This window comes from Hyaena hyaena, unplaced genomic scaffold, assembly GCF_003009895.1.
Source record: "Hyaena hyaena isolate Hyena2069 unplaced genomic scaffold, ASM300989v1 scaffold_519, whole genome shotgun sequence".
NCBI lineage: Eukaryota > Metazoa > Chordata > Mammalia > Carnivora > Hyaenidae > Hyaena > Hyaena hyaena.
Genome location: NW_024081154.1, coordinates 82512 through 107489, shown reverse-complemented (window position 1 = coordinate 107489; position 24978 = coordinate 82512). Strand labels below are relative to the sequence as shown.

The 24978-nt window shown below is 38.7% G+C and overlaps 1 protein-coding gene and 1 non-coding gene across 13 annotated transcripts in view; both read left to right on the top strand.

Moving 5' to 3' along the window:
• The window catches only part of PARD3 (par-3 family cell polarity regulator), a 673368-nt gene that overhangs the window by 640110 nt on the left and 8280 nt on the right, over window positions 1–24978 (top strand). For all 12 annotated transcript variants that reach the window (XM_039255313.1, XM_039255311.1, XM_039255312.1 and 9 more), the window contains 2 exons: window positions 11102–11222; window positions 24689–24816. In XM_039255313.1, the coding sequence (XP_039111244.1) occupies window positions 11102–11222; window positions 24689–24816 (249 nt within the window). The remainder of the gene's footprint in view (window positions 1–11101; window positions 11223–24688; window positions 24817–24978) is intronic.
• On the top strand, window positions 16850–16957 carry LOC120247437. The gene has a single exon (XR_005532307.1). It is a non-coding gene; the product is annotated as a U6 spliceosomal RNA (small nuclear RNA).

Below are 24978 nucleotides of genomic sequence, written 5' to 3'. Positions count from 1 at the left end.
TAAAGACAGAGAATGCAAAAACAAAAAGAATGTTAGCCTTGAATTCTATGTAATCATTTCATGATTAAAGAATTAAAATAATGGTTCTATAATTAGTTTCTATGCTTGTATGATAAAACCTCTCTAATATGAAAAGGAACATGATAATCATTTTATTTTGTCATCAAAACCCATCAGGTTTTGTAATTTAATTTCCCCTGCTTTTTTATTTCAAATTTTCATAATGTACTCCTGATTTTCACTCTTCTTTTTGTTCCCCAGAATTTTCACTTTCAGTGCTGAATTCCTTTGCTCTTTACTCAGAAACGCAAATGTATACTTTAGTTTGAAGCACAGGCTTTAACTGTTGGTCACACTGGCTAACCTTTATATCCCCAGTGGTTTTATTGAATGAATAGCATAATCCATAAACTTTCTTCAACTCTCTAACCTATTAGAATACCTTATATATGTCCTTGCCATTTATTAGACAGTTTTTTAAAATCACACGATCTATGAAAAATAAGTGGTACTTGGGGCATTAACCCCAAATTATAACCGTGTCTTGCACTGTGCAAAGAGAAATGACATATGTGGTTTCTTACAGGCAATAACACTTGATTTTCAAGAATGCGTTTAAAGTCATAGGTTTACCTGGAAAACACTTATTCCTTTCAAGGCACGTAGAGTAGCCTACTAGGGACTGAGGAAGACTCAAGAGACACACCACTTCTCTCCACTTCCTTCACCTACTCTCCTCCAGGGGCCTCAAGAGGTTCAGTCTGGCTTCTCCAACCATCCCTGGGGAGTTGGTCTCATGATATTTGTTGAGATATCATGTTCATTTGTTGAGAAGTTTTATGAGAACATGATTTCTGAAATGAAAACTTTGATAATTAGTTTTTCTTTGATAGTCTTTTAAAGCCTGTGAAATAGTATTGCTTTGTGCCAAGTTTTAAGCAAATGCCTCATTGAAGGTGTGACCGCAATAGATTTTGCAATCTTTTTGGGTAGAAAACAGCTTGGATTATTTCTGTGAAATTTACTAGTCAGGAAACGTGACCTCGGGCTCACAATAGAATGTCTTTTTCTGTGTATTTATTGTTGGGTCCCGAAATTATGTATGTCTGTGCACGTGTGTGTTCTTTGTAGCTGAAGGAATTCCCCTCGAAAAAGTAAAGCTAAATTTTTCTCACTCCTGCCTGAGACCAGTGACAGGCTAATAAGGAAGAGTGATGATAGTAATAAAATGGGGCGAGGGGTACATTCCTGAGATTTTGCTGCTTATAAAATGATAGCCCTGTTACCAAATGACCACACAGGGACCCAAAGAGAGATCCAGTCCTGAGTCTCTCTGATGCAGAGAGGTGACCCTCCCTATGACTCATCACATCAGAAGCAAATGCTGTATTAACAGCTTTGGTGACTACCTTTTTAACCCAGAGAACATAGCTGTATGTTTTTAATTTGTTATGATTTATTACACTGAAATTGGTGTGAAATGGACAACAAATCATGGGTGTCAAAATCTGAAAATGAATTTTATCAGCTGAGGAAAGTGAGTGCCTTTGGGATTTGCATAAGTTTCTCATAATTCTTTCCATATTACAGATGATGAGCAAAACTGTGAAAATAAACTGAAAATGACATGATATTTCCTAAGTAGCTAATTTCATGTGTACATATAGACTCATATAAATATAGACATTTAGCCTCACTTTAGACTTTCTCTATAATTCATAGTGATTTGTACATATCCACAGCGACATTTATCTAAAAACCTTAAGTAAATATTAAGACCATCATCACATCTCACAAATGTCTGAGATTATCTATAGAAAACTGCAATCATTATACCAAAGTGTTTACCAACTTCATTTCTTCACTGTTCCAACCCAGAAAAGAGAATTTATATCTATGTGCCAATATAAAATTGCTAAGATTGAAGAAAGCGCTATCCCAAAATTTCAGATGTTATAAATACCCATCAGCATTAGGGAAAAAAAGCTCCCCTTGTTAGAAACTAACTTTGCATGCATAATTAATTGGAGCACCATATTCCTGCTTCACAACCAGAAGAGAAATTGAATTCAGGTGTTTGGTGAACATATGGGGGATTTACTGTGAATTTATGACCTGTGGTTTGAGTGTAAAACCCCAAGATACTTGCTGATAAAACTTAATGAAGCTTGTGCAGAGGAGCTATTTTTATTTGTAGTTTGGTAATTGATACATTTCTTGGTTTAACCCTCCCAGCCTTTCCCCCATTTCTCATAAATCTTCCAGTTTGAAAGAGAGAGAGAGAGAGAAAGTAGAAAGCCCTAGTCTTCTTAGTCAGAAGACCAATGCTTACCTAATACAAAAATTCAGGTATGCTTTTCCACAGTATTTTGGTCTGTGCCTTCCTCCCTTCCCTTTTAATCTATCAAGTTATGCTTTCTCACCTGTACAAGTAACAGAAGGCAAACCCAAGTGCCATGGAGGAAGCACTCCAGGTTCTTCCTAGAGAAGCAAGAGCCTTCACAGAGAGGTGACACCACTTTACTCCATCTTAAGAAAACAAACATGGAGGTACAGTGTAGCTCATCATTAAAACTGAGGCAACAAAGCCACTGCCATTGGAAGGTTTTTACTCCAGGAATAAATAAAGCTTCAGGGACAGGATCCTGTCGCACACTCCCTAGCAATGTTGCTCTGCTTCTCTGCACCTAGGGTTTTATGAAGAATGCTCCTGATTTGAGTGCCAAGAAAGAAAACACATGACAAGTGCTCCATTTTAACATACGGGGTGTAATGGGTTTAATGAGAAACCTGTGTTTGCTCACTAATTTACAGCAATTAAGAACTCAGTTCTGACATCTGTAGATTATAACTATTTGTCTGGCGATTAGAAGATCAGGAATAGTTTATGGAATTGCTAATGAGTAGAGAGAAATAACTAAGTGAGAAGAATGTGGCGTACCTATAGTCTCTAAATGACACCAGCCCCTAATAGTTGTGCTGGCATCCCTTTCTTGTTCAGTGACATTTCTCCCCCCAACACTGTAGTCATCACTGTTCAAGAACTTGTTTGTATCCACTTTATCATGCTGACAATCTGTCTGTTTTGAAAGGATTACAACTCTGTACATCCGTGCATGACATCACAGTAAGACATTGCTTAATGATCTGAGACGCTTGTGGTCATTGCTGACTGCCTGTTTCTAAAGCTATGTGACAGTTCTGCCCTACATATGTTTTCTCCAGTGTCACTTTTTGCCTTCTTCAGCCCTAGTGTCTGTTTTAGGTGACATCCATGAAATAGCTGAATTGTAGACTTGCCATTGGTATGAATAAGGGGACTGAAAGTCTGCCCCTTTCTAAGGATGCAAGGAGAATGAGGAATTGGACAAGGAAGGGAAAGGTGCTTTAATTTTTCTGTAGTGAAAATATTTTGAAAAGTAATGCTAAACTTGAAGGGTGGTTTACATAATGTACTAGATCTTAGTCTTTTCATTTGTGGACCTACCAAGGAAATCAAAAAAGAGATACATTTCCCTGAAATAAGTGGACCAAAACACAGGGACATCCTGTGAAGGCTGAGTTATCCAAAGACATCATCAAAGGCTCAGAAAAGCCAGAGTTCAGAAAAACAGGGTCTTTGCATGTAATGAGTGGTGTCCTGGAAGCTTTAACTTACTATCTTCACCTTCCTAAGCGTGCTGGGAGCTGGGATGCAGACCATACTGATGTTTCAGATGTCTTGATTGCAAATCTCAGCTTCTGGGAGACAGTAGGACACTGAAGTGCTAGCCAGTGGAGAAGAAAGAGTTTCTGAAGTAGGGAGGTTGGCAGTCAGTGAAGCTCTAGGGTCCTGCTCTGGTGTACGCATGCGATATCTGTGGGAGTGCTGGAAATACCTCAACGGGAATAAGCTTTGAGTGTGGAGTTGCAGGATATCCAAGATCTCAGATAGGATTTGTAAATTGACTATTTTTTTAATTGGGAAAAGAATAATGTCCTTTTGCATTCCTAGTAATTGGATGCCGAGTGCAGGTGTGAAATTCAGTAGCATTTGGGATAGAATTTTGTGCTTAGGCCAAAAAGAAAATTGCTAGGGCTGAGAGGTATGTAGCAAAAATAAGCTGATATGATTAACAAAGTCTTTACTCTCTGCGCCTTGGTAGTAAATGGGGGATTTGAGGGACATGTGTTAAGTCCTGAACTCTCGAGAAACTAAGTAAAACCAGCTTTGAACCAGGAATATCTCCTCAAGAGTTGTGTCAGATCGTGGCAGGTCACCAATCTCTACCAGCAAGAGAAACAAGGACTGAGCCCTTGAGTTCAGTTTTACCAAATGACCTGGCTAGCAAGTCTGTTTTTCACCAGACCCTAAGAAGATACCCACATTGCAGCTTTGGTCTCATGAGGACTAATCTTTGGAGATCACAGAGGCAGAGTGGACATTTTGAGTGAAGAGATGGGGAGGTTGACCAAAGGAGTCACCCAAAGCAACTGGGTAGATTTCTATTGGAGCATTCTTGGCTATATATGGGTGCTCAGTGGAAAGCATATGTAATTGGTTTCATGTGTTAAGATCTGGCAATAACCATCTTTCAGAAACATATTCTGCAATAGTATTTACTTTCTGAAATTTTTCTCAGAGACTAGAACTTTGGAGTGACTAACCATATAAATGATAGTAGTAAAACTCATTCATAAAATACGATTCCTCTCTTATATTCTGCTCTTCTAGCCAATATACTTTTGCAACGATGGGTAGGGCATAGGTCTTTGTGCTTCTAGGTCACTTTATTTCATTTAATAAGTATGTACAACTTCCCTCCCCCACCATTGTTTAAGGTGATGTGGTAGTGGTGGTGGTGGTGGGTGTGTGTACATGTGCATGGTTAAGGGAAGGAGGCTTAGAGTATATTTCTGTTGTTTTTTGTTACGGTGGAACACAAGAAGGCAGACCCACTGTGCAATCACATTTCAAACCCCATTTGCATCACATCTGCTAACATCCTGTGGGCCAAATCAAGACACATGGCCAAGGCCAACATCAATGGGTATTAGTTCAATCTCTGCATAACAAGTTAACACAGCCTTAACAGCTTATTATATCAGTTTGTATAGATCAGTTTCTATGACCCAGCAACAGCTCAGCTGAATCCTCTGCTCAGGGTCTCATCCAGGTGCAATCAAAGGGTGAGCCAGTCTGGGTTCTCAATGGGGGGCTCCACTAGGGAAGCATTTGCTTCCCTGCTCCTGGAGTTGTTGACAGCATTCTGTTCTTTGCAGCTGTAGGATTCAGGGCAGCTTTTCTTCTTCAAAGCTAGAAAAGAGAGAGAAGGATTTGCAAGATGGACACTGCATTCTTATATAATCGCACAAATGTAATCATATCCATTCCTTGACCTTTGCTACATTTCATTGGATAGAAGCAAGTCACAGGCCCTGCCCACACTCAGTGGTGGGGGCCGGGTCGGGGGAGGCATTGCACAAAGATGTGAATACCTGGAGGCAGAGATCATGGGGCCACTTTGAAGTCTGTCCATTACAGATATTTGCAGATCAGCTTACCCTGCCACAGGGACGTGGCATACAGAATATATATGTGTTCAATGATTGTGATGAAGGCATGAGCTTAAGAAAGGGGAACACATGTGCATGTAAGTTAAACACTGTAAAACGGTGTTTGCTGGTAGAATCAGAAGATGGAAAGGAAAGATATGAACGAATTTACCTTCCTCTCTTTTCTTATACTAGAGATCCTAATCACCTCTCCCTTCTGTCTACCGTCTTCCTTCCCTTTCATATTTGTCTACTTTCTGCAGGAAAGATAGTGTATAGCAAGATGGTAACTTCTGCTTTAAAAAAAAGTGGTTGTTATCCCTTCTATTGAATTCTGGTTCTTAAAGCTATGGCCTCTGTTCCAGTTTTCCAGATTCCTTTTGCATAATTAAAAATGCAAATGTTAAGGTATTTTTAGTCCATAAAGAATTAATCAGTCACATCACAAACTCTCCTCTCTCAGCATATGCTCATCTGAAAAGATAGGTCAGAACTCAAGCCTGCAGGGCAGTATATATCCAGGGTTAGATCAGAAGGAGCAAATAATAGAAGCAAATAGAAAAGGCAGGACTATATGGACAACGCCGAGTTGTCTTTTTTTTTTTAAATATTTGTTTCTTGGGCCTTTTACTAGGGGATCACTGGCCTTATCTTGGTGCAGTGGAAGTAAATAGCTTAGAAAGGCAACATATAAAACAGGCAGCATCTGCTGACTACAAAGTAGAGGTTGCAATCTAGCTGGCCACAGACCTGTTTGGAATTTGGTTTTTGTTTTGTCTCACCTAGGACCAAAAGAAGAAAGTAAGCCAACATTTAAAATTCAGGGAGCAGAGGAGAAAACTGTAGTTCTGACTTCTCTTTTTCTTTTAAAAAACGTTAGAAGGTAACACGAGGCTCACATCCCTTCAGGACAACAATCTACTGGGACTAAGGGCCTCCGTTTCCAGACCTAGCATATTACTCCCATTTGTCACAGATTGTACATGGGTGCTTCCACAGCATCAGATTTCCTTCACTCTTTAGTCAACTGCCCCACGGGCACTGGAATTTCTCCCAGCCATGAAGTTTGCAGGATGAATTGTTTTCAAAGTACTGTCCATTTAAGCACCTGCAGTGCTTTTAAATGCACTGATTCCCAAGACTTGCACAAGGCTGCCTGAATCAGAATCTCTCTAGGTGAGTCTCAATCAGCAAGTTTAAACAAGCATTCTGGAGGAGTCTCATACACACACTATGTATACATGAGAATGACTGGTGACTTTTCTCTTTTCATTCACTGTACCTAAGGAGAAGGTTGGATAACATGCCTATGGCGCACAGATGCAGGACAGGCTTTAGCATTTACCTGCAAATAGAGGATTGTTGCTGCAGTTAGCAAGAACTGGTATGCCAGCTGCTTTTGCAAAGCACATTTAAGTGGTCCATTCTCAAGGCTGTAGAGCCTAGCACTCTGTGTGATCCACCTCTACCAGGAGAGGGTACAATGTCCCTGGTAATTATGGATGAGAAAGATTTGAGTTTCATATAATTCAGGGCTGCACTGTGCATGCCAGATCAGGACTCTCTGTAGTATGTGAGCCAATGCTGTCAGAAAGACTCCTGATATCACTGAACCAAAACAAACCCACTTCACTTAGTGCAAGAGTTATATATAAAATACACCACACACACACACACACACACACACACATAAAAGAAAGTTCCAGTTGGACTAAAACTTAAAAAACAGTGTGCAAGGGAAGGCTGCATTAGTGTTAGACTTAAATTGTCTTATGTCCGTCTATGTGGATTCTTTATAAAAAATAAATCAGCTCTATAATTCCCCCTCCTCATCCTTCCTTTCTGTAGAAATTATGATTTGGTGGCTTGTCATTAAGAGTTGTATTGTCTCGGGGCACCTGGGTGGCTTAGTCAGTTAAGCGTCCGACTTTCGCTTAGGTCATGATCTCGCGGTTCGTGGGTTTAAGCCCCGCGTCGGACTCTGTGCCGACTGCCAGCTCAGAGCCTGGAGCCTGTTTCAGAGTCTGTGTCTCCCTCTCTCTCTGACCCTCCCCTGCTCACACTGTCTGTCTCTCTCTCTCCTAGAAATAAATAAAACATTCTGCACGTATAGGAGGATTAGGAGGAATTTGATGGAGGAACAAGGGGGAGAAGGGGTGGAATGATGGGGGAAAGGGAGAGAGGCAAACCATGAGAGACTCTTGAATGCTGACAAAAACTGAGGACTGATGGATGTGGGGGGGAGGAGGGATGGGCATGGAGGAGGGCACTTATGGGGATGAGCACTGAGTGTTATGTGGAAACTAATTTGACAATAAACTATTTGTAAAAATAAATAAATATTCATTAAAAAAAAGAAAAATAAATAAATAAAACATTAAAAAAAAAAGAGTTGTATTGTCTCTCTCACCCATCGGATCAACTCATGTGGTATCTTTATTATATCCCTCACATACACAAATAATGAACAACTGAAAGTTGGCAATGAACCTAAATATAAGTTGATTGGAATATGTAGGGATTAACCACTAATGCTAATGAATATTTAAAATTTCCTTTGGCTTTCTTGGCAGAAGAGCTAACCAAGAACTTTACAAGTCCAAATGTGAATTATTGGCCCGTTGTAGACTGGCCTGAGAAACAGAATGAACAGTTGCAATGGTTTCATTCTTGAAGCCAGGATTTCACCTTCAGACTGCCAACTGTTGTCCCCCAAGGATGCTTGATGGTCCCCCAGTCTTTGGAAGTCATCATCAATCAGGAAAACCATTGCAGCCTGCTTTTCAAGTTCAGCCCTTAGAGTCGCTTTGCTAGTCTTCGACAAGTTGGTTGCCATTCTCTAGAGCAGAGGAAGAAAGGAAGCAAAGGAAAAGAGAGTGAAGCAGTGTCTCACGAGCTACTGAGATTTGAAATAAGGGCAGAAGTGACTTCCAGAACTTGGCTTATACTGTTTAAAACATCGAGGTCACCAGAATTTAAAATTAAGGACACTGGGTCAACTTCCCTTGTTGGGAGATTTGCACTTTCAATTAACCATAAATAGTAGGACATCAATTTTCATCAATGGCTTGGATGTCATGAATTTAATAATTATAGGATTAAAATTCACAATGGTACATGAAAATAATAGGGAAATATTTCTAGTTAGACCTATAAAATACTTTGTCAGTCAAGCCTCCTATAATCCCCCTATTAGAAGCTATGAAGGAATATTCCAGGAACAAAAAAGTCACAGTTGGAAAAATGTACTAAGATTAATGATTGCTCACTTTCCTGTCTTATGAACTATCTTCATGCCTACACTAGCACAGTTTAACATGGAGAGCAAGGAATTCCAGAGATTGGGTGTTACACTGGGAAGCCTTTATGGAAAATTTTTGTGTTCAAAAATATAAGATGCCATATGTGTTTTTTAAAAGCCAGTAACAACCTTGGGGTGCCTGCGTGGTTCAGTTGGTTAAGTGTCCGACTTTGGCTCAGGTCATGATCTCACAGTTCATGGGTTTGAGCCCCGTGTCAGGCTCTGTGCTGACAGCTCAGAATCTGGAGCCTGCTTCGGATTCTGTGTCTCCCTCTCTCTGCCCCTCCCCCACTCATGCTCTGTTTCTCTCTGTCTCAAAAATAAACATAAAAAATTTTTTTAATTAAAAAAAATTAAAACCCAGTAACAACCTGTTCAAGAGTATGGAGGGGCAGTTTTAAACTGTATCCAAATGTAGACTGAAGCATCATGCCAAATAGCTCATTTTATAGACTCATTAACCTTTAATGTTCTCAGGGCGATAAGTTCAAAATATTTGTCGGAAGAACAAAGGGAAGGCAAGCTTTTATTGACTGGAAAAATAATCAAATTGAAAGTATTGACAGGATGTTCCAGAAGCTCTAATGAAATTAATAGAAACATAAAGGTGATAGGGATCTACCCCGTAGTTTAAATGATGAAAGACTATCCCATATTCTTGGAAGACATTAATATTGTGGTTCTGTATGCAAATATTTTCAATGTGAGATTTTTAAGTCTTTGGAATTCTTCAAAACAAATAGAATTATATCAAGACATATATTAATTTGGGATTTTTATATACTCTACTATGACAGGCTTTCTCTTTACAAGCCACCTCTCACAAATTACATTACCCAGGAGGGTGGGCCACTAGAAAAATTCAGATTCACACCAAGTAAGCAGGGCAGCATGTTTTCTATGAAGAAACTCAGTCTTCTAATAACTTACAGCTCCCCATTCTGCTAGCAGTTTGGAGGATATATATGATAAGTATAAGGCTTGATTCTTGTCCTCAAGGAATCTGATGTTTTGTTGGGGAGACAGCATGTGCTTAATGCACTTGAATTGATCCCCTGATAGGACGCACCTTAGTCCTCACAGAATGAGGTAGACCAAAAGTGCCATGAGATTTAAGATTGATTTTGGCCCTCTGCAACACTTACAAAATACTGTTTTTTAAAATCTGTATGATTTTATAAAGCAGGGACTTTGGAGTCTGATATATGTTTTACTAAGTGATACAACATGGCATAGTGAAATGAGGGCTGGACTGGACACCAGACTAATCTGGATTCCAGCCTAATCTCCCCACTGGCCAGCGGGGAGACTTCAAACAAGTCACTTACCTCTTCGGATGTCAGTTTCTACACATGTGTGTGCATACGCGTGTGTGTGGAAGAGAAAGAAATACTACCATCTGTACCTATCTTAAAAGCTTTTGGTGAGGATAAAACAAAATTTAACACTATAAAAAAAAAAAAAGAGTCAGGGGAACCTGGGTGGCTCAGTCAGTTAAGCATCTGACTCTTGATATCAGCTCAGTTCTTGATCTCGGGGTCAAGAGTTCAAGCCCCACATTGGGCTCCACGCTGGGGGCCGAGCCTACTTTAAAAAAAGGAAACATTATTATTAACTAACTGATGAAATTCAACTACCATCAAAAGTTATTTCTCAAATGCTTTCTCATTTATGCTGTAAGAACTGCATTTTGTGTATAGAACTTTGATAACTCCCAAATAGGAACTTCGTATCATGGCATTATGAAAATAATACTATGGATTTGTGCACATACTACAGTGTATGGTATTAGCTTATTTGATTGTTGCAAGTATGATATTCAGAGCAAATTATTATGTCCACTTCATATATACAAAAAAATCCCACAACTCAGAGGCATTAGGTGCCTTCAACTAAAAAGGTGGGGGAGCTAGGACAGGACCCTGGTTATTTCTGATTTTTAATGCAATGTCCTTTACAAAAAAAACTGGCTGCCAACACCTTGTCAGATTACAGAAAGGAAATGAGGCTTTTAAAATACTGCATAAAAAAGGAATGTCTAAAAATACTGCCTGCCCTCTTGATTATCTGCTTGAAATAACTTCAGTAAGTCTTAATCATAAGAACAAAATGAAAATTTCTTTTAAATGCCCAGATACTGTTTTATAAATTCACTTCCTCTTAAACAATGTCCTCTCACAGGAAGCTGCCATTTTTTCCCTAGCAACTGCCATTTACAGATTGTATTTCTGAAGGGTGTTCATTCTTGCCCCTTATATCTTTTAGCAACAGATCAACTCCTAGCAACCATGATCGGATACAGCGTCTACGGCAAGAATTTCAGCAAGCAAAGCAGGATGAAGATGTAGAAGATCGGCGACGTACCTATAGCTTTGAACAACCCTGGGTGAGTATTTGGTTCTTCAGCACAGGGAATAGTCTGACAAGTTCCCTGCAGCAAGAGCCCCCAAGCTGTGACCTTAGCCCTTTATGAAACAAGACAAGATGGAGCCAGATTCCTTTGACCTTTAACATATTGACCTTTTCCTCATTTCCATCTGGGTTGCATCATTGCTAATTTCATTTTATATCTTGTTGCACCATCTGTACATTGCATAATCAGTTTCATTCGCAAAAGGATACTTGCTCTCATCTGTGCACTTTTTTTTAAAGTTTAGTAAATATTTTCCTATATACATTTTTCTCAGAATTGGAGCCAGAATAAAGTAGTTCAACACATGTCTATTGTGTATCTACTGTGTACAAAGTATAGTATTTAGCAATTCTTGATTCTTTATTCTCCCTCATTCCCTTTGTATATTTGTTGAATCCATCTTGTTTATCTGCACATATCCCCGTTCTAGTTTATCCTCCTTATAGCCATCAGAGTGATTTTTTTTTTGAAGTTTATTCATTTTTGAGAGAGAGACAGAGAGAGAGAGGAGAGCAGGAGAGGGGCAGAGAGGGAGACACGGCATCCAAAGCAGGCTCCAGGCTCTGAGCTGTCAGCACAGAGCCCGACGTGGGGTTCGAATGAACTCACAGAATGTAAGATTGTAACCTGAGCCAAGTCAGATACTCAACCAGCTGAGCCACCCAGGTGTCCCTGGGTGATTTTTCTAAAACAAAACTTTGAATGGCTTCTCAATGACCACGAGAAAGAGTCCAAATTCCACAGTTTAGCACACTAATCCTTCCCAGTCCAGCCCCAGACTTGTGCTTGTACTTGTGTTTTGTCTTGGCGATGATGGCAGTGCTGGGAATGAAAGGCATTGGGGTAGATTTGGGGGTGTTCTCGATGATGGGAATTTTTAAAAAATTTTTTGCTAATATGTATTTACTTTTGTGTGTGAGAGAGAGAGAGACAGAGCACGAACATGGGAGGGGCAGAGAGAGAGGGAGATGCAGAATCCCTAGAATCTGAGCTTTCAGCACAGAGCCCAACATGGGGCTCGAATCCACAAACCACAAGATCAGGACCTGAGCCAAAGTCAGACACAACCGACTGAGCCACCCAGGTGCCCCAAGATGATGGGAATTTTGAGGAATCTCTTTGGAAACTTGAGAGAGAATCAATTAGACATGAATATACAGGCTACTTGAAACAGGAAATTCTAGCTGAGAGTATTAGTGATCAATATGGTAATGTGACCATAACCAACAATCCTTAGAGGACTGGGAATAGAAAGATAATTTTTTGATTAATTCTGCAATGGAGGTTAGCAAGCCAGACATGGCAGAAAGTCAAGGAAAGTACTCTGGAGGCCTGGGGAAGAGGTGGGTGGAACATCACCCCGTCTGGGTAGGATGGTGAGTACAGCTCAGGGATGTATTACCCAAATTGCCTGGGAGGATACAAGAAGGGTCAGCAGTCTAGGGGTTTGAAAGCCTAGGGGGCTGTGGTCAAAATAATATAATTTTTGGAGTCCCGGATCTTGGAAGCGGAACAGTTCTTGATGATTTGAGGTCAAAGTTATGCCATCCATGTGAGTTCCTGAAGTAGAAGAGAGATTAGAATCCAAAGAGTTAATGAGTTCAGTTCAAAGTGTTGGGATTATAATTACATTAGCTATATGGGAAGGTAGGGCTAGAAGGAAGAACAGTGTTAGAAAAGGCTTAGAGATAAAAAAAAAAAAATCCTGATTTATTTTGGAAACGATATGGACCCAACTGCCACAGAACTCAGAGGTAGGTTATATTGTAAGGAAGGGAAGATGAAGGTCCAAATGTAGTTGGAGCCTTCAACACTAGATTGGAAGATTGAAGAAAGATGGTATGAGGACAGAACACTGGCCCACTCACTGGCCAGGTGACCTAGCTCTTCAGCCCTGTTTTCATAAGTGTAAACCAAAAGACTTAGAGTAGATGGTTGAGTGTCAGTTATCAAACCCTTTGATATAATGAAAATTTAAGAGGCAGCTGAATGTGTCAGGTAAGGCAATACAAGTAGAACTTCTCAAAGTGTGGCCCACAGACCAGCACCATCACTGTCACCTGGAACTTTCCTCAGACCTCTGGGATCTGAACCTCTCTGGCTGAGACCCAGGAATCTGTATTTTAACAGAGGGGGTCATTCTGAAGCATGTTACTTTCCAAAGCACTGATCTTAGGGTTAAATCATCTCTGAGGTCCTTTTTACTCCTAAAATCCAACACCCTCAATATACTCTGTACAAGGCCAGAAACCTATAAATGTTTGATCAAGGAGTTTAGTGATCAAATTGGGGTCTGTGGAAGATAATTTTGAGAAAGGAGAAGAAGGAAAAATGGGAAAAGCAGTGCTGGTTTCAAGGACTTTGCCTCCATTCAGGTTAGGAAGGAGGAGCCTAGAGCAGGCAATTGGTAATACAAGACCACCATCCAAGAGTAAAAACTCTTCATGAGGTCGATCCTAGCCTAACTTTCAGAGGTTATGTAACAACTTCAGCAGATGTAATACCTAAGAAAATCTCTAAATGTGTTTCTACATCAATATTATTATTAGAGGTATTGTTTTTCTAAAACAGTTATTTTTTAGATAATCAAGTAAATTGAGTCATTCCCATGTAACAACATGACAGAAGTATGTTAATCTACTTATATTGTTTGCCATAATTGAGTTAATCTCTTCCTACCAGCTTTCCTAAAGTAGGATTCTTTTTTTTTAAATTAAGTTTTGTGTACAAGATAGCGATTCAACACTTTCATAGAACACCAAGTGCTCATCACAGTAAGTGCCCTCCTTAACCCCCATCACCTATTTCACCCATCTCCTCACCCACTTCCCCTCTGGTAACCATTAGGTTGTTCTCTGTAGTTAAGAGTCTGTTTCTTTGTTTATCTCTCTCTTTTTTTTCCCCTTTGCTCATTTGTTTTGTTTCTTAAATTCCACATATGAGTGAAATCATATGGCACTTGCCTTTGTCTGACTGACTTATTTTGCTTAGAATTGTACTCTCTAGCTCCATCCATGTTGTTGCCAGTGGCAAGATTTCATTCCTTTTTATGGCTGAGTAATATTCCATTGTATATATACCACATCTTCTTTATCCATCCATCAGTTGATAGACACTTGAGCTGCTTCCATAATATGGCTATTGTAAATAATGCTGCAATAAACATCAGGGTGCATGTGTCTCTTTGAACTAGTGGGTTTTTTTTTTTTTAATTTTTGGGTAAACACCCAGTAATATGATTACTGGATCGGTAAGGTAGCTCTATTTTTAACTTTTTGAGGCATCTCTATGTTATTTTCCACAGTGGCTGCACCAGTTTGCATTCCCACCAACAGTGATGAGGGTTCCCTTTTCTCCACATCCTTGCCAACACTTGTTTCTTATGTTGTTGATTTTAGTCATTCTGACAGAATGAGTAAATGTGAGTTTTGATTGGCATTTTCCTGATGATAAGTGATGTGGAACATCTTTTCATGTGCCTGTTGGCCATCTGGATGTCTTCTTTGGCCAAATGTCTGTTCATGTCTTCTGCCCATTTTGTAAATGGCTTATTTGGTTTTGGGGTGTTGAATTACATCAATTCTTTTCATATGTTGGATTCTAATCCTTTATAAGATACATCATTTGCAAATATCTTCTCCCATTCTGTAGGTTGCCTTTTAGTTTTGTTGATTCCTTTAATGTGCAGAAACTTTTTATTTTGATAAAATAATTTTTATAGTCCCAATAGTTCATTTTTGCTTTTAGTTCCCTTGCCTCAGGACACATATCTAGAAAAATGTTGCTTTGACCAATGTCAGAGAAATTACTGCCTGTGCTTTCTTCTAGGATTTTTAAAGTTTCAGTTTTCACATTTAGGTCTTTAATCCCTTTTGAGTTTATTTTTGTGTATGATGAAATAAAATGGTCTAGTTTCACTCTTTTGCATGTTGCTGTCCAGTTTACACAACACCATTTGTTGAGGAGACTGTCTTTTTCCCATTGGATATTCTTTCCTGCTTTGTTAAAGATTAATTGCCCACATAATTGTGGGCTTATGTCCAGGTTTTTTATTCTGTTACATTTTCTGTATGTCTGTTTTTGTGCCAATACCATACAGCTTTGATTACTACAGTTTTATAATATAAGTTGCTGTTTGGAATTGTGATACCTCCAGTTTTGCTTTTCTTTTTCAAGGTTGTTTTGGCTATTTGAGATCTTTTGTGGTTCCATACAAATTTAAGGATTCTTTGTTCTAGTTCTATGAAAACTGCTATTGCTATTTTGATAGGGTTTGCATTAAATATGTAGATTGCTTTGAGTAGTATAGATATTTTAACAATATTTGTTCTTCCAATCCATGAGCATGGAATGTCTATTTCTTTGTGTTATCTTCAATTTCTTTCATCAGTGTTTTATAGTTTGGAGTATAGGTCTTTTACCTCTTTGGTTAAGTTTATTCCTATGTATTTTACTGTTTTTGGTGCAATTGCAAATGGGATTGTCTTCTTAATTTTTCTTTCTGTGGCTTCATTATTAGTGTATAGAAATGCAGCATATTTCTTTTGTATCCTGTGATTTTACTGAATTCGCTTACGAGTTCTCATAGCTTTTGGGAGGGGTCTTTTGGGTATTCTTTTTTTTCTCTTTTTTTCTTTCTTCCCATTGTTTTTCCTTGAGAGAGTGTGCATGAGAGCGTGAGTGGGGAGGGACAGAGGGAGAGAATTTGAAGCAGGAGCCACCCCCAGTGTGGAGCCTGACATAGAGCTTGATCTGGCAACAATGCAATCATGACCTGAGTCTGATGCTTAAATGACTGAGCCACCTAGGTGCCCCTTTTGGGTTGTCTATATATAGTATCATGTCATCTGAAAATAGTGAAAGTTATATTTCTAACTTACCAATTGGGATGCTTTTATTTCTTTTTGTTGTCTGATTGTTGTAGCTAGGACTTCCAGTACTATGCTGAATAAAAATGGTGACAGTGGCCATCCTTGTCTTATTCCTGACCTTAGAGTGAAAGGTCTCAGTTTCCCTAATTGAACATGATGTTTGCTGTGGGTTTTTCATAGAATGCCTTTATTATATTAGGGTATGTTCCCTCTAAACGCACTTGGGTTTTTATCATGAATGGATGTTATACTTCATCAGACACTTTTTCTGCATATACTGAAATGATGGTATGTTTTTTATCCTTTCTCTTATTGGTATGATATATCATTTGATTTACTTGAAGCAGGATTCCTTTAGAACGCGGAGTTCTAACCTGCAAGGCCCTCCAGGGGTTTTCTCAGTCTCCATACCATACCATGAGGAGCAGTGGAATGCCACCTGACTTTACCTGGGAATGTGGATTTCAAGCCAACATATTTGCAACATTACTGTTAATTAATTGTTTAATTGATCAGGTATATTGGGTGCTTACTATGTTCAGTCAGTGTGTCTGTTGCTGGAGAACAAAGATGAGGAAGAAAAAATACCCTTAGAACCCTAAGTCAAGCTGATACAACAGAAAAGAATATTTTGTACATATGATACACGTATGCATGGAATATTAAACACAGAGGAACTATGCCCAAATCAGTTGTGGGTGGTTAGGAAAGGCATGAAAGAAGGCCTCAGTGCTTGCTTCAGCAGCACATATCCTAAAATTGGAGGGATACAGAGAAGATTAGCATAGTGCCTGCACAAGGATGGCATGTAAATTCGTAAGCATTTTATATATATATATAAATTTATATATATTTATATATATTTATTTATATATATTTTATATATAATATATATTATTTATATATAATATATATATTTATATATTTATATATTTATATATATTTATAAATTTTATATATAATATAAATTTTATATATAATTTATATATAAATTTTATATATAATTTTATATATAATTTATATATAAATTTTATATATAATTTTATATATAAATTATATATAAATATGTATATATTTATATATTTTTTTATATTTTATTTTATATATAAATTATATATTTTATTTTATATATATAAATTATATATATAAAATATATGTATATATTATATATATAATTTTAATATATAAATTTTATATATAATATAAAAGAACACCTCATTGAAGTTGGAATATATTTTAAACATATAACTTTGAGAAAGAGAGAAACATATATTTGGGAACTAAGGTTTATCAGATTTTTTCTTATTGGTGACATTTTATCTACATGTGCAATGTCCACATTTGAAGCTAAGTGAGTATTTCCTATTTCTTAGCTGTAGATGTTGTTCATTGGGAGATGCAGAAATGATTTGAAATCCATTTTGGTCCCTTTATAGGATTCTTTTTTTCCTAATGGGGGTGGTGACTATGTTGGCATACATTCCCGTGCTATCTACTTAATATGAACAATCATGTTAGGAAAAATGTTTGAGAAAATCCTATACATCCAGAAACTCACCTACTGAAGGTCATAGGCCAAATTATTGTATATCAAAATGCCATAGCAACTTTAGACCCAACACTTGGCTTGTATTATCATTTCCTGTAATGAGTGAGCAGGGAATTATTTGGATGACAGGCTGATTACTTTAGGAATGGAATAATTTCCTAAATTGTGGGTCAGAAGTTGACCTTTTCTTTTTCTTTCTTTCTTTTTTTTTAAATTTTCAAACAATTGGGATCTTGCTGTTTTTTCTCCTTTCTACTGATCATATAAATGAGCTTAAAGTGACTATAATTCTACTAAGTGTATTAATTTTCATACCAATTCTCCCTGTTGCCTTAATCGGGTTTTGTCTGCCTTAATAAGACCCTCAAAACATAGCTGGGTCTGTGGTTTTTGTTATCTGTTTTACAAAATGAGTTTTGAGTATGTTAGATTTTTTTTTCTTTTTCTGTGTGTATTCTGACCTTAAAAGGTCACAGTGTGTTTGAAAAGGAGAGACTGTGATCTCACCCATTGGAATGGTTTGTCATCATTTTAGTTTTAAAGAACCACAAATTCATCTTCAAGCTATGTGTCCACCTTAATCCATATTAGGTGAAATTGTCCCGCTTGTTGGAAATGCCACACACAAAGTGTGACCAGATGTATCATAGAGAAGATCTGAGCCAAACACTTTACAAACAGGGGGTGCTGCAGCAAATTCATCCAAGTAGCTCTTTTCAATTCATCCATTTTCAAAATGTCTTCCCTAAATGCTAGCAGTGTGGAATGCACCTGTTCCTGGGCTTTTGTTCAAAATAATGTTTGGACTCTGGTTTCTCTTCAGATCGAATATATCTTTCGCCTTTTACAAAATAATGTTTGGGCCTGAGGGAGCTGGTCTGTGGCACAAAGGGTCTTTAGATGAGCAGAGGCCCAGGAAATTTTCTTAGCTCCATAACTGAAGGCATTCTCTCCCAAGTTGCTGAAGAGAAGGAGGAGGAAGAGGAGGAAGGGGAGAAAAAGCAACTTCTTCACCATGTAGTGCCAGGTGCAGCATAAATAAAGCAGCAAGTTGCTTTAAATCTTTCTTAAGATAATGGAACAATAGCTGAGGTTAGGATTATTATCACAGAGCTCAGATATGGACAGAACTTAGTGTTGCTTTTAAAAGAATTAAATTGCACGCTGCAGACATAAGTACCATATGCTGTTAAAACTTTGCAGATACCTGAGTGTTGCCCACAAGGAGACTTGCTGGCTAAGGCGGTTGATAGATGGGATAATGGAGCCTTTAATAGCTATATTGCTAAATCCTTTCCATCCCGAGTTGGTAGTGACTCAAAGTAGTTTAGTCCTTCAGATGGAAAATTGATCCTCTGCGATGTGAATACCCTCTTCTTCCCCAAGCTTTCTTCCTAGCTGTCTGTCTCGAAACAACAACAACAACAAAAGATCTGTCCTTTTTTCCACTTTTCTGTCTGGGACTTTTAATGGCTCCTCTTCCCTTTTTAGGGTTTTGTCTGCTTTAATTAGAGAGCCAATATACAGTACAGATTGCCTTCCCTGTACATAGAGAGTTTGAGAATATGATCCATATCTTTTTGTTTTTCATCTTTCCTTTTCTTCTGTCATTTCCTTATAGTAAGTCTCCATGCCTTGACTCGAAAAATGCCTTCTTGGCTAATAGCTTTGCAGTTCAATTGGGTGGAAATCACCTCCCTTGGAAACCAACCTGGAGAAAACCATTCCTACAAGCAAACAGGGAACCTTCACTCATGGCAAAAGTGTCTGCACTGCTGCAAAGTAGACCCCTTTCTTCTAGCTCCAGGGACCCATCCCCCAGCCGAAGGCTCCTTGACCCATGGGCCATGCTACTGCCAGAGACCTCAGGTACCAGAAATCAATGAAGCTGCCTTTGGTCATCATTAGCACATGACACCAGAGGGCTAGCTTGTCTTTAAAACTATAATTTTCAGTGTACCTGCTGTTTAGGGAGGGGGAGAAATAGATCCAGACATTGGTTGAGAAAGATGAGAGAGAGACAAATGGTGTGTAAAAACCAAACATGTATTTATGAAAACTTTATGAGGGAAACTGGTTTGCTCTGCACATTTTTCAAGCATTACTCACATCATTAGTAGCAATTAGGCTTTTCAACATTCAGAACCCACAAGAGTTCGATCAATAGTTGTAAAAGTATCTTGTGTGATGGGGTAGAGGTGGAGGGCTCTAAAGACAGGATCTATAGATAAAAGCTAACTTTTGATTGAAAGCTGTAAATGAGTCTACTGTAGAAAATAATTACCAAGATTAGCAGTTGCCACTTTTTTTAAGTTTATTTGAGGAAGAGAGAGAATCCCAAGCAGGCTCTGTGCTGTTAGTGCAGAGCCCAACTCGAGGCTCAATCCATGAACTTTGAGATCATGACCTGGGCCAAAACCGAGTTGGATGCTTAACTGACTGAGCCACCCAGGTGCCCTAGGAGTTGCCACTTTTAAACAGAGTGAACAGTTTACACTGTTTACATGATTCAATAGCATAAAAGTCTTCCTACCCTCTACCAACTCTTTAAACTGCCATTTTATCAGAATGTGGAATTTATATTAGGGTTACAGCAAGTTTGAATTGCTAACATAGGAATTCCAAATCTCAGGTGGATGTGTGTCCTTTTAGTTATTGTTGCAATCATCATCTTCATCATCACTTTTCCTTTGATGTAGTTGAACTTATATCTTATTTTTGTTTTCCATTCGTGACCTTGAACATATGTGAAAATTTGAAAATTTTATTATTCATTTTTGAGTAGAAAACTCCCTCAAAAGTATCATTTGTAAGAATAGTAGATATATGTGTGTATATGTGAAGACATACAGGTGCACACACACATTGCTTACACACTACTTTATTTATATGAAGAAAAATTAGAGTATTTAAAAATTATTTTCTACAAATGCTAATAAAACAGTAATTAATTTTACTTCATAAGTGACATATGCACTCATGTATTAAGCTCTAAAAGTCTTACAATATTGCCTAACTCTGGTACTAAAACTTTGTATGCTATATATTTATTTTTGTTCTTTCTTTAGTCTATTAACAGTTTTGGTTTTATATTTTTATTTTGGAAAAATAAGAATGATTTTATTTAACTTAGAAAAATGCTTAGTTAATGAAATTTAGTGAAAACACTATGTAGATGATATTTTTAATAATTTCTTTCACACTAGTAAGTAATAGCCAAATTGTGTAGCTTTCCCAAACTTTATATGTTTTTTTATTGTATAAATACTGTCTCTCTATAATCATGATAAAGACCAAAACTTTGCAGTTCATTTACAAAAGCAACATGCATAGTTTTCACCTGTGGTTTTAAACATAAGCAATGAAGAAATTTACATATCATGGCCCTCCGATGTACTGTGTAATAGATAACCATGTATTTATTTCTATTTACAACCTCTACATCATTACGGCCCTGGCAGCCTTGGCTATTTTTTTACTTAAAAGGTCATTGCTTGTCACAAATTTCATCATAAACAAGGCCGGGTCATTTGTGATTTGTACTCTTAAAACAGAGCTATTGCTTTATTGTCTGGCAGATACCCAGAATTCATATTTTTTTAATTTTGTTAATATTTATTTATTTTTGAGTGAGAGAGAGGCAGAAAGAGACAGAGAGAGAGGGAGACACAGCATCCAAAGCAGGCTCCAGGCTCTGAGTTGTCAGCACAGAGCCCAATGTGGGGCTCGAACCCACCAACCATGAGATCATGACCTTAGCCAAAGTTGGACACTTAACAGACTGAGCCACCCAGGCGCCCCTTCATCTCCAGAATTATTACAATTATAATTTACCTGTGTGTCTCCCTGTATACATGTTACTTTGTTGTTGTAGCTCACAATGCTGTTTTATTTGAAAACATGCACTTTTCTCTGGGGTTACAAATTACCTTTCTTCATTTCTTTATTTTTATTATTTTGGACTCCAGATATACTATTCTATTCCTGCCATAGAGGTGGAAACTACCGTATTTTAAAGTTGGGATTGTCGATTATAATACTGCTCCCACAATTTACATTTTTATGAAATCATCATTGAAATCATTAATCAAGTTATTTTTTTATTTGGGCCAAGTGTAAAACTTGCCAGGATAAACTTACATCCTTGCTCTCGACTAGTCATGTATACAATCTTCCTTGAAATCTGTGGCTCAGTAACATTTCATCTTAAAAATAAGGGTGATTCTTCTTAAGAACCTACCTTTCTGCATGCTTTGAAAAGAGAAATGGAATAAAAGTCATCATAGTGGGCAGACTAGTATGAAATATGTCAGTTTGCTGATTCCAAACTCATTCACTCATGTTAAGTTTTCAGATCCTGTGTGATGATAATTTTATTACTGGAGTTCATCAAGATCCAGCTGGGTCCTTGCCATGGATAAGGTTTGAGGTGCACAGTGTCAGAAAATTGAGTTGAGGAAACAAAAGCCTTTCAATTTTTTTTTTTCATTTTTTTCTGTTGGAATCAAATTTTCAGGCCTCTGGGAGAAACAACTTAAAAATACACCTGAAATTTCTACAAGACCTTGCATTTTCTTTTTACATCTCCACAAGCAGTGTGTCACAGAACAGCATGAGCTTAAGAAGCCTGTTACTAAATCCTGCTGCAGAATGCCAGATCTTTCAAGACTGCTTGACACATGTATATAGCTCACACTGAATGAAAAGGAAAGGGAAATGTGGTTGTTTTTGAGGGTGGAAAGGCGATTGTGTAGTATTTTCTTGCTTTGCTTTCCCTCTGTCCAGTGGCTTGTCTCAAGCTTCCCAAGCCTCACCATGAACAACAGAACTGCTCAGTTTTCTTTTTGGCCAGCCTCATCAAGTGTAATGGAAGAAAATGTCTGTCTTCTTTAATGTAGTTGATGAACAATTGGTTGATGCTTTGTTTACATAAGCAGAACTCACTCGGCAAAGTGTTTTCCTTGCTCAAGGCACCACTGATGTGTTATTTGAACGGTGTTGTGGAGCGGGTCTCAGAACACACATTTGTTCCAGTGAGTGTGGTTATAAACATCCACTAGTAGAGACTGGGGTATTGTAAAGCCTAATCTCTTGCACATTATTTTTGTATCGGGATATTTTTAATATGCTCACTGACTATGCCCATATGCTTTGAAATTTTTGTCCCATATATTGCCTTATTATTGCTTACCAACAAATAAGATAAGGCTGGCCAGGCAGAAAGAGAACAATAGATAATGCTTCCTTTCTGTTCACACAAAAGCCAACCACAGGAGCCACTCCTTAAGTAATAAGCCCACATGCTATCTTACAACTCTCCAAATGAATGCAAAGACTGTTATTTTAGGAAATTATTATCAAGTCAAAGTCTGCCATTGGTCTCTAAGAGAAAATCGATAGCTGGTTTTTAAGAGGCATTCTTCACTCAGAAGACATCTATTGCACAATGTTGCATAACACAGAAGGGAGCAGAGGTTAGCAAGTGCCAAAAAGGATTACTTAGTGAATGTCACTGATGCTACAGTACACCATTGTTGGGTGTTTTGTAGAGTTAGAGGCATCGTTGTCTATTTTGAGCAGACCAACTTTCATTTTAAAAGGGCAGATCTAGAAGGTAAGCTAAAAATTGTCAGTGAGAAGCTGAAGCATCCACAGGGGCTTGACCTGCACGCCACAGTATACACAGCCAATATCTGATTTTGCTGAGAGCCAGCAATCAGTAGATGACCTGCTGACCAAAGTATTTGGCTAGAAGGAGTAGAAGTTTCTCTATAGGATATAATTAACCTAGGTAAAAAATGCCATTTCCTAATAAGTAAGGAAAAATGTATTCTCTTGTAACCAGTTCAAGTAGTTGTTAGCTTTCGGGGCTATTCTTTTGATGAGTGTTTCCATTTCCATTTGGCTGCTATCCGTGGGTTGGAGGAGACCTGCACATGGCTAACAGTGCCTCGTTTCAACTAATCTGCATTCAGAATTTGACCATCACTCTTCAGGAAAGAGAAATGAACTCTATTGTAGCCCTACTACTAGCCTAAAATACGTAACCTCTGAGAAAATTCCCCAGCACAGCCAAATTTCAAGTGTGCACCCATGGACTTTCCCACTTTTTTGAATTATTATAGCAAATTTCTATTTACTTATTTATTTTGGGTATTGGCCTCTTCTGGTCTTCTGAGGATTCTCGCTCCCCTGTGCTTACTGGATACACAGGGGATGCAAACTGGTACCTAATGTTGGTATTTACCAAACCTTATCAGGAAGACTCGAAAAGTTGACCTCTCAGAGCACCTAGGTGGCTCAGCTGGTTAAGTACCTGACTTCAGCTCAGGTCATGATCTCCCTGTGAGTTTGAGCCCCCACACTGGGCTCACTGCTCTCGGCATAGAGGCTGCTTCTGATCCTCTGTCTCCTTCTCTCTCTGCCCCTCCCCTGCTCTCTGTCTCTCTCTCTCAAAAATAAATAAACATTTTTAAAAAGAGAGAAAGAAAAGTTAACCTCTCAATTTCAGACCATTCTAAGGCCAAAATCAAAATTTAAGATGCTTGACTATTGGGGGCTCATAAGAGCAAATAAACCACCTCTCTTCTCACCCTTGGGAAAACTGTAGGTGGCTTTTTAAAAACTCACCGCACGTATAACCAGTTTCTAGGTCAATCCTTAAGAATCGAGTGCTACTCTCAACAATAGCCAAAACATGGAAAGAGCCTAAGTGTCCATCAACAGACGAATGGATGAAGAAGATGTGGTTTATCTATACCATGGAATACTACATGGCAATGAGAAACAATGAAATCTGGCCATGTGTAGCTACATGGATGGAGGAGGGCACTTGTGGGGATGAGCACTGGGTGTTATGTGGAAACCAACTTGACAATAAACTATTTGTAAAAAATAAAATAAAATAACAAAAAAAAAAAAAAAAAAGAAGGAGAAGAAGAAGAAATCCGAATGAGGCCCACCGGCCACGCGGCAGCCAGAACGGCCCCCTCGCTAACTGTCGCCTTCTCGCCCCTCAGCCCAACCCCAGAGCTGCGGCGCAGAGCGGCAGGCACTCGGTGTCGGTGGAGGTGCAGATGCAGCGCCAGAGGCAGGAAGAGCGCGAGGGCTTCCAGCAGGCCCAGCGCCAGTACAGCTCCCTGCCCCGGTGAGTCCCGCCCTCCGCTCCGAAAGCCCCTTCTCCACGCGCCCTTCCTGTGGGGGCCCGCCTGCAGGGGGTGCTGCTCAGCCTGCGCGGCCGCCTGACCCCCGGCAGGAGGCCCCAGAGAAAAGGGTGGCAGGAGACGCCGGCCCGGTCCCCCCCCCCCCG